Below are 19,016 nucleotides of genomic sequence, written 5' to 3' on the forward strand. Positions count from 1 at the left end.
AGCAGGCCGTATGTTTGACACCCCTGGTCTAAGCAATAAAAAAAATTCTATGTCATATATGCATTAAAAACAATCAGGAAAAAGTGTTTCATGTAAATTGGGATCACGAGTCCACATATATAGACATATTTTTTCTCTAAAAGTACCTCATATCAAAAGAGGACATTTTTATTCCATTTAGCTTCCAATAAGCCCAAATAGCAAAGAGAAATAAAAAAATGCATGTAAAAAAACAAGTTGGGTCTTAAGAGGTTAATGTTCAGAGCCTCAGACTATTAACATCCATTAAACCAGCCATTCAGAAATGTCCACTGATTTTGACAGCAAAGTTTAAACAGTAAAATGAAATATACTGCTATATAATTCATGCTAAGACAAAAGAAAACTGTTTAGAGCTATGCTGAATATTTTATAACGCTTTAATGGTGCTGGAAGCTTGCTGCAGATACTAATACTGTAGATGTTATGATAAATAGTATTGTTTCACATTTAACGGCATTATTTCACAATAAAAAAGAAAATCACATAATGACGGTCAAACATTTCTACTTGCCAATATAAATTAATCTGTTTTTAAGTACCACATTCATGACACCAACACTGGTTTCAATAGGTGATTGTGTTGTTTAATGAAGTTTGTTGACTCAAAATGAGCTTAATTGGGGAATTTACACATGTGAAGACATCAGCATAATGAAGGAGGTGAAAACAGACACTATTGACATGAACTATTGAGGATTTCAGCAGCTCTGATTATAGTGATGAGCCTCAGACTATTAACGGCCATTAAACAAGCCATTCAGAAGTGTCCACTGATCTGCCCGCTTAAAAAATAAAGACAACCGAGTTTCACTCTTTCATCCAAACTTTATTTCAAGTCTACAGGTTAGAAAATAATTACAGCAAAGATTAAACAGTACAATACAATCTATTGCTAAATGATAAAACATATGCGAAGACGAATAATCCTACATTTATAACTATGCTGGTTGTTTTACAATGCTTTAATGGTGCTGGAATCATGCTGCACACACAGAGAATACTGTAGATGTGCTGATAAATTGTATTGTTTTATATTTAACAGGGTTTGATTTATTAATATACAGAGAACTAAATAAACACACATTTCTACTTGGGAATATGAATTTAAATTCATGTTTTCAATTATAACATTTATTAAAGTGTTAGTCTATCAATACTGACCTTTAATACTGAAATCATTAAAATACACCATTCGGTTTTTCTGTCGAACACAATAAATGTAGTAAAACAGGAGAGAATCTTGAATCTCAGAGTAAACAAATCACTGATAAGAGAAAATTTACAAACAACTGGACAGACTTTCCCCACTCACACCTGTATTTTCTCATATTCACACATGAAACACTCGTTCCTGATGAGAAACTGTTTTGCTGCATTGATGTCAAGTGTGCTGCTTTTCTCCAGTGTGGATTTTCATGTGTTTCTTAAGAGTAATCAACTGTGAGAAACTCTTCAGACACTGATCACATGTGTACGGTTTCTCTCCAGTGTGAATCCTCTCATGTGTTTTCAGGTGTCCTGTCTGACTGAATCTCTTGTCGCAGTGTGAACACTTATACGGTTTCTCTCCAGTGTGAATCCTCTCGTGTTTTTTCAGGTTTGCTGACTGACTGAATCTCTTATTGCAGTGTGAACACTTGTAAGGTTTCTCTCCAGTGTGATTCATCTGATGTCGTTTCAATTCTACAGCCGTAATAAAAGTCTTCTCACACTCAAAGCACAGATACTCTTTCACACCAGTGTGGATCTTCTGATGTGTTCTTAAACTTGTCTGCTGAGTAAAACTCTTTCCACACTCAGAACAGGAATAAGGTTTCTCCTTTGTGTGAACTCTAAGATGGTTCTTCAGCTCTGAAGCCCTCAAAAATGTTTTGCCGCATTGATCACATTTGTGCGTTTTCTCTCCAGTGTGAATTTTCGTGTGTGCATTGAAGTTTGATAATTGTCTGAAACTCTTCCCACACTGAGTACAGGTAAATGGCTTCTCTCCAGTGTGGATCCTCATGTGAATCTTAAGACTTCGTTTGGCTCTGAAACTCTTTCCACACTGACTGCAGGTAAAATCATTTCGGTCTCCACTTTTCATTGATAAAAAACCTTCAGTCAGTAAATGAGATGTTTTCCCCGCCTTTACAAGTGTCTGCTCTTCCCTTTTCTCATTCTCTTTAAGGTCTAAAAAAATTGTAAAAAATAAATAAATGAATAAATTAGCAAGTAAACAAAGAACAAAGAAAAAAATTATGAAAAAGTAAAATGACTCAAATTACAGAAGAATCACAAACTTTCAGTGGTGTGCAGCGTTTTAAATCCTTCCCAATGTCAGTATCAGGACATTGGGACAATTTTTGCAACATATTAAAAATTAGGATTTTATTACTTTTATTTAGAAATTTAATAATCTGAACAAAACAAATCTCCTTGGTTAATACTTAGTTTGGTCTTATGATCGTGAATGTTAAATTAATCTTTTACAAATAGCAAAAGATACAGTCTCTATATTTTACACTGCTAATAAAGCCCATTTATTTTTCTGTTTTTTTTTAAACATTTCCTAGTTTACATAAACAAATAAACTGATTAAAGTTTTTAATCCTTGTTGTTCTTTAGCCTGAATAATGAAGAATCAGCAATAAACACCAACCTGTTTGTTCTTCAGTCTCTTCCAGTTTAATTCTGCAGGGTTCTGGATCACTCATGTTCTCTCCGTCCTTCAGTAAACTCTTTGCAGATGTCACTTCCTCCTGATTGTCTGAAGCTCGTCTTCACTTGTGGACTGATGGGAATATTCCAGTATTTATAGTTGAACTGATGAGGGGGAGTAGCTTCACTACAGGGGAGGAGCAGATCAGCCAATAGTAGAAATTCTTCAGTCATTTTCTTTTCTCTTTTATATATATATATATATATATATATATATATATATATATATATATATATATATATATATATATATATATATATATGAGCAACATCACACGAGCAGCAGTGCAATATAGCTGTATATCGGCACTGGTGGGAGGCGTGCATTGACAGGAGGCCACAGACGGAGTGCCTTAGTGTCCCAACCAGTGCCCATATACAGCCATATCGCACTGCTACTCATGTGATATTGCGTTTATACAACAGTTTGACAACATAATTGTGTGTATAAAAACAAAATCAAACATGGAGAGTCTCAAAAACCCTTTTGTACGAGGAACTACTTTCTTCCGCGATAGAATGTATATATATATATATATATATATATATATATATATATATATATATATAATACAACTGGGGGCTGTTCCAGAAAGCAGGTTATGTGACATACCCGGGTAAGTTTGAGAGTAAGTAGGTGGATAACCTCAACTTTGGTTCCAAAATCGGAGGTAACTTCTGGGTATGTTAAGTAGCCATAGCAACTTACTCTCTGAAGATAACCTGCTCCGGAGCAGGTTATGTTCAGAGAGTAAGTTGCTATGTTTTAGAGTTTGTCTGTTTCAGAGAGTTTACTGAGCATTGCATGCTCTTTTAATGGGAATATTTATGGATGTGGACACACAGATACAAGTTTTTTCGTTGTGAGAGGGTTATAAGTGCATAGTTTTTTTCATAACCAAATTCATAATGTTAATGTATTTAACAAACCTTTTTGAAATCAAATGTGACAAACCCCGGGTCTGCGCTTACCATAAAAAACATTCAGTGCAGCTCTTTGTATTCGCGTCAGGGCATTTTAGGCAACTGTACAATGTGGCAGTATGACCACCTGTACAGTATGCCTGGCACTGAACTGTTTTTTACACTTTCGTACAGTTCCTTGGTCATAAATCACTGCGTATCATTACACAGATGATTCAGAGCACGGGAATAGGGTAGTGGACAGTGCGTCGATAAAGAACAACAAAGCACACAACGGAGCGAGTTCGAATATCACATACAGATCTTGTGTATTTTCTCTCCTTCTGCACCCTCACATTTTTCTGTATAATATTATAAGTGGCAGCTTTGTCTTTTGTAGGAAAATATATCTATAATTTAAGATGTAGGACGTCGTTCTTATATATATACATTCACGCACACACACCTACATTTTTTAATATAATATTTTTTTCAGGGTTTCTAAATGCTATTGTGTGCATTAATTGCAGCCGATTATAAAGCTCCATCAGTCACTAAAGGACACTGATAATATAAAATTTGTCCAAAGTATAAGTGTGCAGGTACAACTTAATTTTCTATCTTTAATCTTTTGGTGTTTCAACTATTAAACTCATTACTGCTTCCACTTACCAGCTCATCACACACCCCACCTCATCACTATGTTGAGGCTAAATGGCTGATTTTTAGGAAGTGTATAACACAAATATTGTAAAAAAAAGCAAATGTTGCTTAACACAATGTTTATTTTTATTATATATGTATTATAAAATAGAATAATTACTGGGCGCTACATTGTTACTTGCTGGAGGACAAAAGATACCCTTTTCTGCCTTATACAATGACACGTACCTGCAGCCTGACCCAGAGGAAATCTCAGTGACCCAAGCAGACAAAACAGATGGAAGAGTGCTAAAAAAATATAATTAGTCAAAAAACTATGTTTAATCAAATAGTTTGGTCTGTTCATTTCTTCATTTCCTGAAATAAAACGAATGATTTTTTACACTGCTTTATACACACACCTTTCAACGTGTAACATATTTTTCATATACATTTCTCACCTTAAGTTGATGCTCATGTGACTTTATCTTTGAAGATGGACCTTATACAGCTACTTTAGAATTTAAATATGTAAATAAAACATTTTGTGATCCAAGAGTAATATTCAAATATGGAAAAGTGCAGAAAATTCTTACACTGCTTGTTAGTTGAGGCAGAAGGAACATCGTCTGTATGCAAAATAAAAAGAACCTAAAGCTATCTGACAACAATCACTTACAACAGTGACAGAGTGTGTGGTTTAAGTGAAAAACTCAACCACTGAAAAGCCTTTATTATAGGACACAGCAGTTAGACAGGCCTCTTTCTATTAGCTGCATGTCAGAAAGCATATTCTAGAGTGTTAAATAAAGAGCTCCAGTAATTAAATATTACCTTTTATGATAATGTTTCTGTGTTTAATGACTTTGGACAGAGTTCTAGCTCCAGAAAGATTACAATTTCTATAAGCCTTATTAGTTAATACACATATTGTGGCCTTAAGAAATTAATGGAAGGAAAATTAAATGCATGAATGGTTACACAACATACTCAAAAAGGATGTTAAAGAGTAGTTTAATTTATCATTACAATAAAATGGGGGATGGCATGTGTAATTTAATGAACTAATAAATTTTCTTATTATTTATTTTTTATTTTCTTATCTATTTCTTATTCTATATTTCTTTCCTTCATTGAAGCAGATGTGTAATCTCTGTGTTTAAAACCTCCAGCTTCGCCTCTGTAAAGTGCGTTGCCCTTTTTTTCTCACCGTGACTTTCTATGGTGACTCGTGAATTCGGCGATCTACTGAAAATGCCTTCAGGTGTGTGCCGTGCACGCGCATTAACCCGCGGTTATCTTCAGGAGGTTGATTTAACTAACTCTTGTCACCTGTTTTGGAACCAACATACACGCGGTAAGCAGGTTTTGGGTAAATCAACCGAGAGATTAGGTTTTAGCAGATGGTAAGTTAACCCAGCTTTCTGGAATACCCCCCTGGACAGACTTTCCCCACTCTCACACCTGTATTTTCTCATATTCAGACATGAAACACTCGTTCCTGATGAGAAACTGTTTATAACTATATATATAATATATAATATTATTAATTAACACACAGATTCAAAGAGAACCACAGGTCAACAGGGAGATTGCAAAAGAGCAGCTTCTGCTTTAAGCTGAACTGACTGAATATCAACTATTAAGGAATGAGGCTGTTTTTGTGCCTAGTTTGAAATAATAAATCTCCGAACTGGAGAAACTGCATTACTACGTTCATTTTAATATAGCATATAAACAATGAAATCCAAAAATTATACTATTAAATTAAGAGTTAATTTTAATTTTCTCGTGGCCCACCTGTAGGATCGCTGAGGACCACAAGCTTAAGCCAGCAGGCCGTATGTTTGACACCCCTGGTCTAAGCAATAAAAAAAATTCTGTCATATATGCATTAAAAACAATCAGGAAAAAGTGTTTCATGTAAATTGGGATCACGAGTCCACATATATAGACATATTTTTTCTCTAAAAGTACCTCATGTCAAAAGAGGACATTTTTATTCTATTTAGCTTCCAATAAGCCCAAATAGCAAAGAGAAATAAAAAAATGCATGTAAAAAAAACAAGTTGGGCCTTAAGAGGTTAATGTTCAGAGCCTCAGACTATTAACATCCATTAAACCAGCCATTCAGAAATGTCCACTGATTTTGACAGCAAAGTTTAAACAGTAAAATGAAATATACTGCTATATAATTCATGCTAAGACAAAAAAAACTGTTTAGAGCTATGCTGATTATTTTATAACGCTTTAATGGTGCTGTAAGCTTGCTGCAGATACTAATACTGTAGATGTTTTGATAAATAGTATTGTTTCACATTTAACGGCATTATTTCACAATAAAAAAGAAAATCACACAATGACGGTCAAACATTTCTACTTGCCAATATAAATTAATCTGTTTTTAAGTACCACATTCATGACACCAACACTGGTTTCAATAGGTGATTGTGTTGTTTAATGGAGTCTGTTGACTCAAAATGAGCTTAATTGGGGAATTTACACATGTGAAGACATCAGCATAATGAAGGAGGTGAAAACAGACACTATTGACATGAACTATTGAGGATTTCAGCAGCTCTGATTATAGTGATGAGCCTCAGACTATTAACGGCCATTAAAAAAGCCATTCAGAAGTGTCCACTGATCTGCCCGCTTAAAAAATAAAGACAACCGAGTTTCACTCTTTCATCCAAACTTTATTTCAAGTCTACAGGTTAGAAAATAACCACAGCAAAGATTAAACAGTACAATACAATCTATTGCTAAATGATAAAACATATGCGAAGATGAATAATCCTACATTTATAACTATGCTGGTTGTTTTATAATGCTTTAATGGTGCTGGAATCATGCTGCACACACAGAGAATACTGTAGATGTGCTGATAAATTGTATTGTTTTATATTTAACAGGGTTTAATTTATTAATATACAGAGAACTAAATAAACACACATTTCTACTTGGGAATATGAATTTAAATTCATGTTTTCAATTATAACATTTATTAAAGTGTTAGTCTATCAATACTGACCTTTAATACTGAAATCATTAAAATACACCATTCGGTTTTTCTGTCGAACACAATAAATGTAGTAAAACAGGAGAGAATCTTGAATCTCAGAGTAAACAAATCACTGATAAGAGAAAATTTACAAACAACTGGACAGACTTTCCCCACTCACACCTGTATTTTCTCATATTCACACATGAAACACTCGTTCCTAATGAGAAACTGTTTTGCTGCATTGATGTCAAGTGTGCTGCTTTTCTCCAGTGTGGATTTTCATGTGTTTCTTAAGAGTAATCAACTGTACGAAACTCTTCAGACACTGATCACATGTGTACGGTTTCTCTCCAGTGTGGATCCTCTCATGTGTTTTCTGGTTTGCTGGCAGACTGAATCTCTTGCCGCAGTGTGAACACTTATACGGTTTCTCTCCAGTGTGAATCTTCTCATGTGTTTTCAGGTGTCCTGTCTGACTGAATCTCTTGTCGCAGTGTGAACACTCATACGGTTTCTCTCCAGTGTGGATCCTCTCATGTGTTTTCTGGTTTGCTGGCAGACTGAATCTCTTATTGCAGTGTGAACACTTGTAAGGTTTCTCTCCAGTGTGATTCATCTGATGCAGTTTCAATTCTCCAGCTGTAATAAAAGTCTTCTCACACTCAAAGCACATATACTCTTTCACACCAGTGTGGATCTTCTGATGTGTTCTTAAATTTGACTGCCATTTAAAACTCTTTCCACACTCAGAACAGGAATACGGTTTCTCCTTTGTGTGAACTCTAAGATGGATCTTCAGCTCTGAAGCCCTCAAAAATGTTTTGCCGCATTGATCACATTTGTGTGTTTTCTCTCCAGTGTGAATCATCATGTGTAGATTAAGGCTTGATAATTGTCTGAAACTCTTCCCACATTGAGTACAGGTAAATGGCTTCTCTCCAGTGTGGATCATCATGTGAATCTTAAGACTTTGTTTGGCTCTGAAACTCTTTCCACACTGACTGCAGGTAAAATCATTTCGGTCTCCACTTTTCTTTGATAAAAAACCTTCAGTCAGTAAATGAGATGTTTTCCTCGCCTTTACAAGTGTCTGCTCTTCCCTTTTCTCATTCTCTTTAAGGTCTAAAAAAATTGTAAAAAATAAATAAATGAATAAATTAGCAAGTAAACAAAGAACACAGAAGAAAATTATGAAAAATTAAAATGACTCAAATTACAGAAGAATCACAAACTTTCAGTGGTGTGCAGCGTTTTAAATCCTTCCCAATGTCAGTATCAGGACATTGGGACAATTATTGCAACATATTAAAAATTAGGATTTTATTGCTTTTATTTAGAAATTTAATAATCTGAACAAAACAAATCTCCTCGGTTAATACTTAGTTTGGTCTTATGATCGTAAATGTTAAATTAATCTTTTACAAATGGCAAAAGATACAGTCTCTATATTTTACACTGCTAATAAAGCTAATTTATTTTTCTGTTTTTTAAAAAAAAAATATTTCCTAGTTTACATAAACTCTTCTCTAAAGTTCTTTAGCCTGAATAATGAAGAATCAGCAATAAACACCAACCTGTTTGTTCTTCAGTCTCTTCCAGTTTAATTCTGCAGGGTTCTGGATCACTCATGTTCTCTCCGTCCTTCAGTAAACTCTTTGCAGATTTCTCTTCCTCCTGATGGTCTGAAGCTCGTCTTCACTTGTGGACTGATGGGAATATTCCAGTCTTTATAGCTGAACTGATGAGGGGGAGGAGCTTCACTACAGGGGAGGAGCAGACCGGCCAATAGTAGAAATTCTTCAGTCATTTTCCTATCTCTTTTATATATATATATATGAGCAATATCACACGAGTAGCAGTGCAATATAGCTGTATATCGGCACTGGTGGGAGGCGTGCATTGGCAGGAGACCACAGACGGAGTGCCTTAGTGTCCCAACCAGTGCCCATATACAGCCATATCGCACTGCTACTCGTGTAATATTGCGTTTATACAACAGTTTGACAACATAATTGTGTATATAAAAACAAAATCAAACATGGAGAGTCTCAAAAACCCTTTTGTACGAGGAACTACATTCTTCCGCGATAGAATATATATATATATATATATATATATATATATATATATATATATATATATATATATAATACAACTGGACAGACTTTCCCCACTCTCACGCCTGTATTATCTCATATTCAGACATGAAACACTCGTTCCTGATGAGAAACTGTTTATAAGTATATATATAATATATATTATTATTATTTAACACACAGATTCAAAGAGAACCACAGGTCAACAGGGAGATTGCAAAAGAGCAGCTTCTGCTTTAAGCTGAACTGACTGAATATCAACTATTAAGGAATGAGGCTGTTTTTGTGCCTAGTTTGAAATAATAAATCTCAGAACTGGAGAAACTGCATTACTACGTTCATTTTAATATAGCATATAAATAATGAAATCCAAAAATTATACTATTAAATTAAGAGTTAATTTTAATTTTCTCGTGGCACACCTGTAGGATCGCTGAGGACCACAAGCTTAAGCCAGCAGGCCGTATGTTTGACACCCCTGGTCTAAGCAATAAAAAAAATTCTGTCATATATGCATTAAAAACAATCAGGAAAAAAGTGTTTCATGTAAATTGGGATCACGAGTTCACATATATAGACATGTTTTTTCTCTAAAAGTACCTCATATCAAAAGAGGACATTTTTATTCCATTTAGCTTCCAATAAGCCCAAATAGCAAAGAGAAATAAAAAAATGCATGTAAAAAAACAAGTTGGGTCTTAAGAGGTTAATGTTCAGAGCCTCAGACTATTAACATCCATTAAACCAGCCATTCAGAAATGTCCACTGATTTTGACAGCAAAGTTTAAACAGTAAAATGAAATATACTGCTATATAATTCATGCTAAGACAAAAAAAAAACTGTTTAGAGCTATGCTGATTATTTTATAACGCTTTAATGGTGCTGGAAGCTTGCTGCAGATACTAATACTGTAGATGTTTTGATAAATAGTATTGTTTCACATTTAACGGCATTATTTCACAATAAAAAAGAAAATCACACAATGACGGTCAAACATTTCTACTTGCCAATATAAATTAATCTGTTTTTAAGTACCACATTCATGACACCAACACTGGTTTCAATAGGTGATTGTGTTGTTTAATGAAGTTTGTTGACTCAAAATGAGCTTAATTGGGGAATTTACACATGTGAAGACATCAGCATAATGAAGGAGATGAAAACAGACACTATTGACATGAACTATTGAGGATTTCAGCAGCTCTGATTATAGTGATGAGCCTCAGACTATTAACGGCCATTAAACAAGCCATTCAGAAGTGTCCACTGATCTGCCCGCTTAAAAAATAAAGACAACCGAGTTTCACTCTTTCATCCAAACTTTATTTCAAGTCTACAGGTTAGAAAATAATTACAGCAAAGATTAAACAGTACAATACAATCTATTGCTAAATGATAAAACATATGCGAAGACGAATAATCCTACATTTATAACTATGCTGGTTGTTTTATAATGCTTTAATGGTGCTGGAATCATGCTGCACACACAGAGAATACTGTAGATGTGCTGATAAATTGTATTGTTTTATATTTAACAGGGTTTGATTTATTAATATACAGAGAACTAAATAAACACACATTTCTACTTGGGAATATGAATTTAAATTCATGTTTTCAATTATAACATTTATTAAAGTGTTAGTCTATCAATACTGACCTTTAATACTGAAATCATTAAAATACACCATTCGGTTTTTCTGTCGAACACAATAAATGTAGTAAAACAGGAGAGAATCTTGAATCTCAGAGTAAACAAATCACTGATAAGAGAAAATTTACAAACAACTGGACAGACTTTCCCCACTCACACCTGTATTTTCTCATATTCACACATGAAACACTCGTTCCTGATGAGAAACTGTTTTGCTGCATTGATGTCAAGTGTGCTGCTTTTCTCCAGTGTGGATTTTCATGTGTTTCTTAATAGTAATCAACTGTACGAAACTCTTCAGACACTGATCACATGTGTACGGTTTTTCTCCAGTGTGAATCCTCTCATGCCTTTTCATAACTCCTGACAGACTGAATCTCTTGTCGCAGTGTGAACACTTATACGGTTTCTCTCCAGTGTGAATCCTCTCATGTGTTTTCATGTCTCCTGACTGACTGAATCTCTTATTGCAGTGTGAACACTCATACGGTTTCTCTCCAGTGTGAATCCTCTCATGTGTTTTCAGGTGTCCTGTCTGACTGAATCTCTTATTGCAGTGTGAACACTTGTAAGGTTTCTCTCCAGTGTGATTCATCTGATGCAGTTTCAATTCTCCAGCTGTAATAAAAGTCTTCTCACACTCAAAGCACAGATACTCTTTCACACCAGTGTGGATCTTCTGATGGGTTTTTAAATGTGTTATCCGTGTAAAACTCTTTCCACACTCAGAACAGGAATATGGTTTCTCCTTTGTGTGAACTCTAAGATGGTTCTTCAGGTCTGAAGCCCTCAAAAATGTTTTGCCGCATTGATCACATTTGTGTGTTTTCTCTCCAGTGTGGATCAGCATGTGTTTATTAAGGTTTGATAAATCTCTGAAACTCTTCCCACACTGAGTACAGGTAAATGGCTTCTCTCCAGTGTGGATCCTCATGTGAATCTTAAGACTCTGTTTGCCTCTCAAACTCTTTCCACACTGACTGCAGGTAAAATCATTTCGGTCTCCACTTTCCATTGAAAAAATACCTCCAGTCAGTAAATGAGATGTTTTCCCAGCTTTTACGAGTGTCTGCTCTTCCCTCTTCTCATTTTCTTTAAGGTCTAAAATAAAATATGAATAAATTAGCAAGTAAAAAAACAAAGAGACTCAAAACACTGAAGATAAACAAACCTTCTCAATGGTAATATCAGGTTTGCAACATGTTAAATATAAAAATTTATTATTTTATTTAGAAATTTAATCTGAACAAAACAAATCTCCTCTGGTAATATTTAGTTTGATCTTGTGATAGTAAATGTTTAATAAACCTTTTACACATGGCAAAAGAGATACAGTCTCTGTATTTTACACTGCTAATGAAGTGAATTTATTTTTTGTCCATTAATAAACACATTTCCTAGTGCACATAAACAAATAAACTGATTAAAGTTTTTTAATCCTTATTGTCTTTAGCCTAAATAATGAAGAATCAGCAATAAACACCAACCTGTTTGTTCTTCAGTCTCTTCCAGTTTAAATCTGAAAGGTTCAGTATCACTCATGTTCTCTCTTTCCTTCACTAAACTCGGCCTTTCAGATTTCTCTTCCTCCTGATGGTCTGAAGCTCGTCTTCACTTGTGGACTGATGGGAATGTTCCAGTATTTATAGCTGAAATGATGAGGGGGAGGAGCTTCACTACTGGGGAGGAGCAGATCAGCCAATAGTAGAAATTCTTCAGTCATTTTCTTTTCCTCTAATTAACACATTCTCTGTTCATTTATATTCCTCATTATTTATAAATGATAATCAAAGTGTTTTATACTAATATACTGTTAATATACTAAAATCTGTTTTAAAGCAAAAATGAGAAACACCAACTGGAAACAAAAACCAACCTTCCCATCAACTGTGGTAAACTTGTTTATTGAATTATCTAGGAATCATGGTTCATCACAGAATAATGAAATTAATGCCGTTAACACAGGTTCATTGGTGATATGTGCCCAGGGCTACATTTTTGTGAATCCAGAAATACGCTGCTCCAGTAACATTTCCTTGCAGCTTGCGATGACAAATCCACTAGAGGCCGCTATCTGCACTTTTGCAAATTTCTATAAGAAAGAAAGTAAAAAGAAACTCTTACTCCTCTATAAGAAAAATATATTTGAGGAAATGCTTATATATAAATATAAAATATATGTTTATGACACAAATTGTATATACATTTAAATTTCTATGTACCAAAGTTTTGTTTTTATGCACGTATATACAGTTGAAATCAGAATGAATAGCCCCCTGAATTATTAGCTGCTGTTTATTTATTTTCTCAATTTCTGTTTAACGGAGAGCAGATTTATTCAACACATTTCTGAACATAATAGTTTTAATAACTCATTTTTAATAACTGATTTATGTTATCTTTGCCATGATGACAGTAAATATGCCAGCATATCTTTCTTTGGTTCAAACTGATGACAGCAGATTCTTTGTCTTTGCATGAATGCTTGCATGTGAAGGATGTCCTCAAGAAGGTTGATCAAATTCCGTTACCTCAGAAGACGAACTCAGGGGAACAGAGAACGTGTCCTGTGAGAAATGAGACGCTGTGTGCTTCCTGATGGTCATCGTGTGACCTTGACACATTTATAATGGAAAGTTATTGAAACATTACAGCATTAAAACATGCAGAAAAGCCTTACAAAGACACTTTGCACAATACAAATAAAGCAGATTTCAATATGAATTTCAGCAAATAAACACCTTTAATGTGTTCACGATATTCATATTATTGTTTACTTCAGTCTCACACGGTTACTGTAGATGATCTGATAAATTGTATTGTTTCATATTTAACTGTATGATTTCTCAATATACTGAAAATAGAAAATCACACAATGACGGTCAAACAGTTTTTAAGTACCACATTCATGACACCAACACTGGTTTCAATAGGTGATTGTGTTGTTTAATGAAGTCTGTTGACTCAAAATGAGCTTAATTGGGGAATTTACACATGTGAAGACATCAGCATAATGAAGGAGATGAAAACAGACACTATTGACATGAACTATTGAGGATTTCAGCAGCTCTGATTATAGTGATGAGCCTCAGACTATTAACAGCCATTAAACAAGCCATTCAGAAGTGTCCACTGATCTGCCCGCTTAAAAATAAAGACAACCGAGTTTCACTCATTCATCCAAACTTTATTTCAAGTCTACAGGTTAGAAAATAATTACAGCAAAGATTAAACAGTACAATACAATCTATTGCTAAATGATAAAACATATGCGAAGACAAATAATCCTACATTTATAACTATGCTGGTTGTTTTATAATGCTTTAATGGTGCTGGAATCATGCTGCACACACAGAGAATACTGTAGATGTGCTGATAAATTATATTGTTTTATATTTAACAGGGTTTGATTTATTAATATACAGAGAACTAAATAAACACACATTTCTACTTGGGAATATAAATTTAAATTCATGTTTTCAATTATAATATTTATTAAAGTGTTAGTCTATCAATACTGACCTTTAATACTGAAATCATTAAAATACACCATTCGGTTTTTCTGTCGAACACAATAAATGTAGTAAAACAGGAGAGAATCTTGAATCTCAGAGTAAACAAATCACTGATAAGAGAAAATTTACAAACAACTGGACAGACTTTCCCCACTCACACCTGTATTTTCTCATATTCACACATGAAACACTCGTTCCTGATGAGAAACTGTTTTGCTGCATTGATGTCAAGTGTGCTGCTTTTCTCCAGTGTGGATTTTCATGTGTTTCTTAAGAGTAATCAACTGTACGAAACTCTTCAGACACTGATCACATGTGTACGGTTTCTCTCCAGTGTGAATCCTCTCATGTGTTTTCAGGTTTGCTGGCTGACTGAATCTCTTGTCGCAGTGTGAACACTTATACGGTTTCTCTCCAGTGTGAATCATCTCATGTCTTTTCATGCCTCCTGACACACTGAATCTCTTGTCGCAGTGTGAACACTTGTACGGTTTCTCTCCAGTGTGATTCCTCTCATGTCTTTTCAGGTGTCCTGTGTGACTGAATCTCTTATTGCAGTGTGAACACTTGTACGGTTTCTCTCCAGTGTGATTCATCTGATGCCGTTTCAATTCTCCAGCTGTAATAAAAGTCTTCTCACACTCAAAGCACATATACTCTTTCACACCAGTGTGGATCTTCTGATGTGTTCTTAAATTTGTTATCCGTGTAAAACTCTTTCCACACTCAGAACAGGAATACGGTTTCTCCTTTGTGTGAACTCTAAGATGGATCTTCAGCTCTGAAGCCCTCAAAAATGTTTTGCCGCATTGATCACATTTGTGTGTTTTCTCTCCAGTGTGGATCAGCTTGTGTTTATTAAGGTTTGATAAAACTCTGAAACTCTTCCCACATTGAGTACAGGTAAATGGCTTCTCTCCAGTGTGGATCCTCATGTGAATCTTAAGACTCTTTTTGGCTCTGAAACTCTTTCCACACTGACTGCAGGTAAAATCATTTCGGTCTTCACTTTTCTTTGATAAAAAACCTTCAGTCAGTAAATGAGATGTTTTCCCCGCCTTTACAAGTGTCTGCTCTTCCCTTTTCTCATTCTCTTTAAGGTCTAAAAAAATTGTAAAAAATAAATAAATGAATAAATTAGCAAGTAAACAAAGAACACAGAAGAAAATTATGAAAAAGTAAAATGACTCAAATTACTGAAGAATCACAAACTTTCAGTGGTGTGCAGCGTTTTAAATCCTTCCCAATGTCAGTATCAGGACATTGGGACAATTTTTGCAACATATTAAAAATTAGGATTTTATTACTTTTATTTAGAAATTTAATAATCTGAACAAAACAAATCTCCTTGGTTAATACTTAGTTTGGTCTTATGATCGTAAATGTTAAATTAATCTTTTACAAATTGCAAAAGATACAGTCTCTATATTTTACACTGCCAATAAAGCTAATTTATTTTTCTATTTAAAAAAAAAAAACATTTCCTAGTGCACATAAACAAATAAACTGATTAAAGTTTTTAATCCTTGTTGTTCTTTAGCCTGAATAATGAAGAATCAGCAATAAACACCAACCTGTTTGTTCTTCAGTCTCTTCCAGTTTAATTCTGCAGGGTTCTGGATCACTCATGTTCTCTCCGTCCTTCAGTAAACTCTCTGCAGATGTCACTTCCTCCTGATGGTCTGAAGCTCGTCTTCACTTGTGGTCTGATGGGAATATTCCAGTATTTATAGCTGAACTGATGAGGGGGAGGAGCTTCACTACAGGGGAGGAGCAGACCGGCCAATAGTAGAAATTCTCCAGTCATTTTCCTATCTCTTTTATATATATATATATGAGCAATATCACACGAGTAGCAGTGCAATATAGCTGTATATCGGCACTGGTGGGAGGCGTGCATTGGCAGGAGACCACAGACGGAATGCCTTAGTGTCCCAACCAATGCTCATATACAGCCATATCGCACTGCTACTCGTGTAATATTGCATTTATACAACAGTTTGACAACATAATTGTGTATATAAAAACAAAATCAAATAAGGAGAGTCTCAAAAACCCTTTTGTACGAGGAACTACTTTCTTCCGCGTTAGAATATATATAAAACATGTTTTGCCTACTATTCTCCATTATCAGCATTTTATTTTAATTACATATTATTATATACACACACATTATATATATATATATATATATATATATATATATATATATATATATATATATATATATATATATATATATTAAGGGTGGAGCAGAACCAGAATACGGTATTCGGAAAGGCACGAATAGCGTGATTTTATGAATACTTATTTCGAACAAATACTTGAAAAATTATTTGTATTCGGGAGCAAGAAAAACACTATATCAAAAAGCAGCGTTTCCTCATGGGACCACAGTGCATGCCCGCGTGAGTGAGAGAGAGAGAGAGAGAGAGAGAGAGAGAGAGAGAGAGACGCTACGTCGGAGGGCGGGGCGGAGGTAAAAGCTGTCTCGCACAAGTTTCTCCACAGCAGCAGACAGAGAAGGCTCGGCTGAGCGAAAAAAATACTTCATTGCATCACTATTTTTGATAAATAGATTTTTGTACCTTAATTGGGTTCCAGATGCAGTTTATAAACTTGTAGCGGAGTTTGATATTCCATTACGCTGCATTTTTGAAGTTTGCAATCGGGTGCTCTCTGTTTACGCAACGTTAGCTCTGTTAGCGCGGTAATTTAGACAATAGACTTTTGACAGAGTAACGTTAACGTTTGTTTATAAAGGTTAAAACGATGCTTGTGCAGTTGTGTCGAATATTATGCACTTATGGGAGTTATATTATTCCTCTACATTACTGTCTTTTGCAGACAGCAAGATATATGCTATAGGCTAGTTAACCTTAGCAAAGCTTCCCGTCACTTTTTATTAACTTGAAACTCCTCAAATACATTTGGGCACCCGAATAGAAAAAGAGTGAGACTGCTGCTGAGCCATTTCTTGGTCCTCCACCAGTCAAAAAAAAAACAAAAAAAAACTTCATGTTCTTTGTGAAAGAATTTTACAGTGAGTGGAGCTGCAGATAAAACAAACTGATACTGTATAATGTGTGCAAAAGTGAAATCAGCAGAGGCAGAGATATTAAACATCTGTTAACATCTTCTATGCATAATCATTCATTTCTTTTCGGCTAAGTCCCTTTATGAATCTGGGGTTGCCACAGTGGAATGAACCACCAATTTATCCAGCATATGTTTTACGCAGTGGCTGCCCTTCCAGCTGCTACCCAGCACTGGGAAACATCCATACACTCTCTTTCACACACATACAATATAGGGACAATTTAGCTTACCCAATTCACCTGTATTGCATGTGTTTGGACTGTGGGGGAAACCGGAGCACCCGGAGGAAACCCACGCCAACATGGGGAGAACCCAGTCAGGGCTCGAACCAGCAACCTTCTTGCTGTGAGCCGACAGTGGTACTCACTGTGCCACTGCGCAACCTTCTATGTAATGTATTATCACATGCACTAAAAGCATCCTCTCCTGATAACGTCTGTGAACCCCCCACAAGCATCAATCCCCTCAATCAGCACAGCTATGCTCTGCTAAATCCTCCACAAGCACCAAACCATCAACACAGCCACATTCTGCCCCAGCAAGTCAGTTTCAAACATAAAAAAAAAAAAAACTTTGTGTCTGTTTTGTGGCTGGCAGATGACAATAGCAGGCCTGTATCTTTTAGTATTATATAGAATACTTTTGTTCTGCCAGATCTCCCAGGCAGGGGTTTATTTAGATTTATTTAGTTAATTTTAGTTTTTGGAATTCTGACCATTGGAAAGAAGTTCTTTCAGAAGAAGAACAGTTTTTTTGAAGTATTATTTGTTTTTATTCTGTCTATTCAGTGTCAAGAACGGTGGTGGTGGGGTTCATAATATTCACAATGGTATTTTATTAGTTGTTGGTTTAACCATGGATGAGATAATGGCTTCTATGTTATTTTCTTTTCAATGACATTTCTTGTCACATGTTCAAAAACAACAACCAATATTGCATGTCTATAATTTATATAATGGGTATAATTAAACAATACTTTCACTATAACGTAAATTAGAAGTGTAATAGAAAAAATATATATTTTTGCGCCATTTTGAATTTTACTCGAATACAAATACAAATACTTTCCCCCCTCAACAAATACAAATACAAATACTTTCCCCCCTCAACAAATACAAATACTTTTCCCCCCTCATCCCTAATATATATATATATATATATATATATATATATATATATATATATATATATATATATAAATAAATAAATAAATATATATATATATATATATATATATATATATATATATATATATATATATATATATATATATATATATATATATATATATTATTATTTAACCTACAGATTCAAAGAGAACCACAGGTCAACAGGGAGATTGCAAAAGAGCAGCTTCTGC

General features: G+C 34.7%; 3 protein-coding genes and 1 long non-coding RNA gene across 5 annotated transcripts; 1 reads left to right on the forward strand and 3 right to left on the reverse strand.

Annotated features, from left to right (window-relative positions):
• Positions 1-847: 847 nt before the first annotated feature.
• LOC147840058 (uncharacterized) lies at positions 848-8,995 on the reverse strand. 2 transcript variants are annotated; one of them, XM_087291217.1, is made up of 4 exons: positions 8,869-8,995; positions 7,605-8,416; positions 5,721-5,733; positions 848-1,725 (listed from the first exon to the last, which is right to left on the reverse strand). In XM_087291217.1, the coding sequence occupies exons 1-4, from the start codon at positions 8,921-8,923 to the stop codon at positions 1,424-1,426; spliced, it is 1,182 nt and encodes a 393-aa protein (XP_087147343.1). In that variant the 5' UTR covers positions 8,924-8,995; the 3' UTR covers positions 848-1,423. The 2 variants fall into 2 exon arrangements, with proteins under 2 accessions (XP_087147343.1, XP_087147342.1); XM_087291216.1 differs by lacking the exons at positions 5,721-5,733; positions 7,605-8,416; positions 8,869-8,995 and adding an exon at positions 2,684-2,810 and having other exon boundaries at positions 848-2,214.
• Positions 8,996-10,178: 1,183 nt separating this feature from the next.
• On the forward strand, positions 10,179-14,902 carry LOC148679569 (uncharacterized). The gene is made up of 2 exons (XR_015945105.1): positions 10,179-10,458; positions 13,976-14,902. It is a non-coding gene; the product is annotated as an uncharacterized LOC148679569 (long non-coding RNA).
• LOC147840059 (uncharacterized) lies at positions 10,693-12,659 on the reverse strand. Its single transcript, XM_087291196.1, has 2 exons — positions 12,530-12,659; positions 10,693-12,143 (listed from the first exon to the last, which is right to left on the reverse strand). The coding sequence occupies exons 1-2, from the start codon at positions 12,582-12,584 to the stop codon at positions 11,269-11,271; spliced, it is 930 nt and encodes a 309-aa protein (XP_087147322.1). The 5' UTR covers positions 12,585-12,659; the 3' UTR covers positions 10,693-11,268.
• LOC147840060 (uncharacterized) lies at positions 14,209-16,258 on the reverse strand. Its single transcript, XM_087291198.1, has 2 exons — positions 16,132-16,258; positions 14,209-15,659 (listed from the first exon to the last, which is right to left on the reverse strand). Exons 1-2 carry the CDS (start codon positions 16,184-16,186, stop codon positions 14,785-14,787), a joined length of 930 nt encoding a protein of 309 aa, XP_087147324.1. The 5' UTR covers positions 16,187-16,258; the 3' UTR covers positions 14,209-14,784.
• Positions 16,259-19,016: the final 2,758 nt, after the last annotated feature.

Source organism: Danio rerio, chromosome 17 (genome assembly GCF_052040795.2).
Source record: "Danio rerio strain M-AB ecotype USA chromosome 17, GRCz13ab, whole genome shotgun sequence".
In the NCBI taxonomy this organism is placed as follows: Eukaryota; Metazoa; Chordata; class Actinopteri; order Cypriniformes; family Danionidae; genus Danio; species Danio rerio.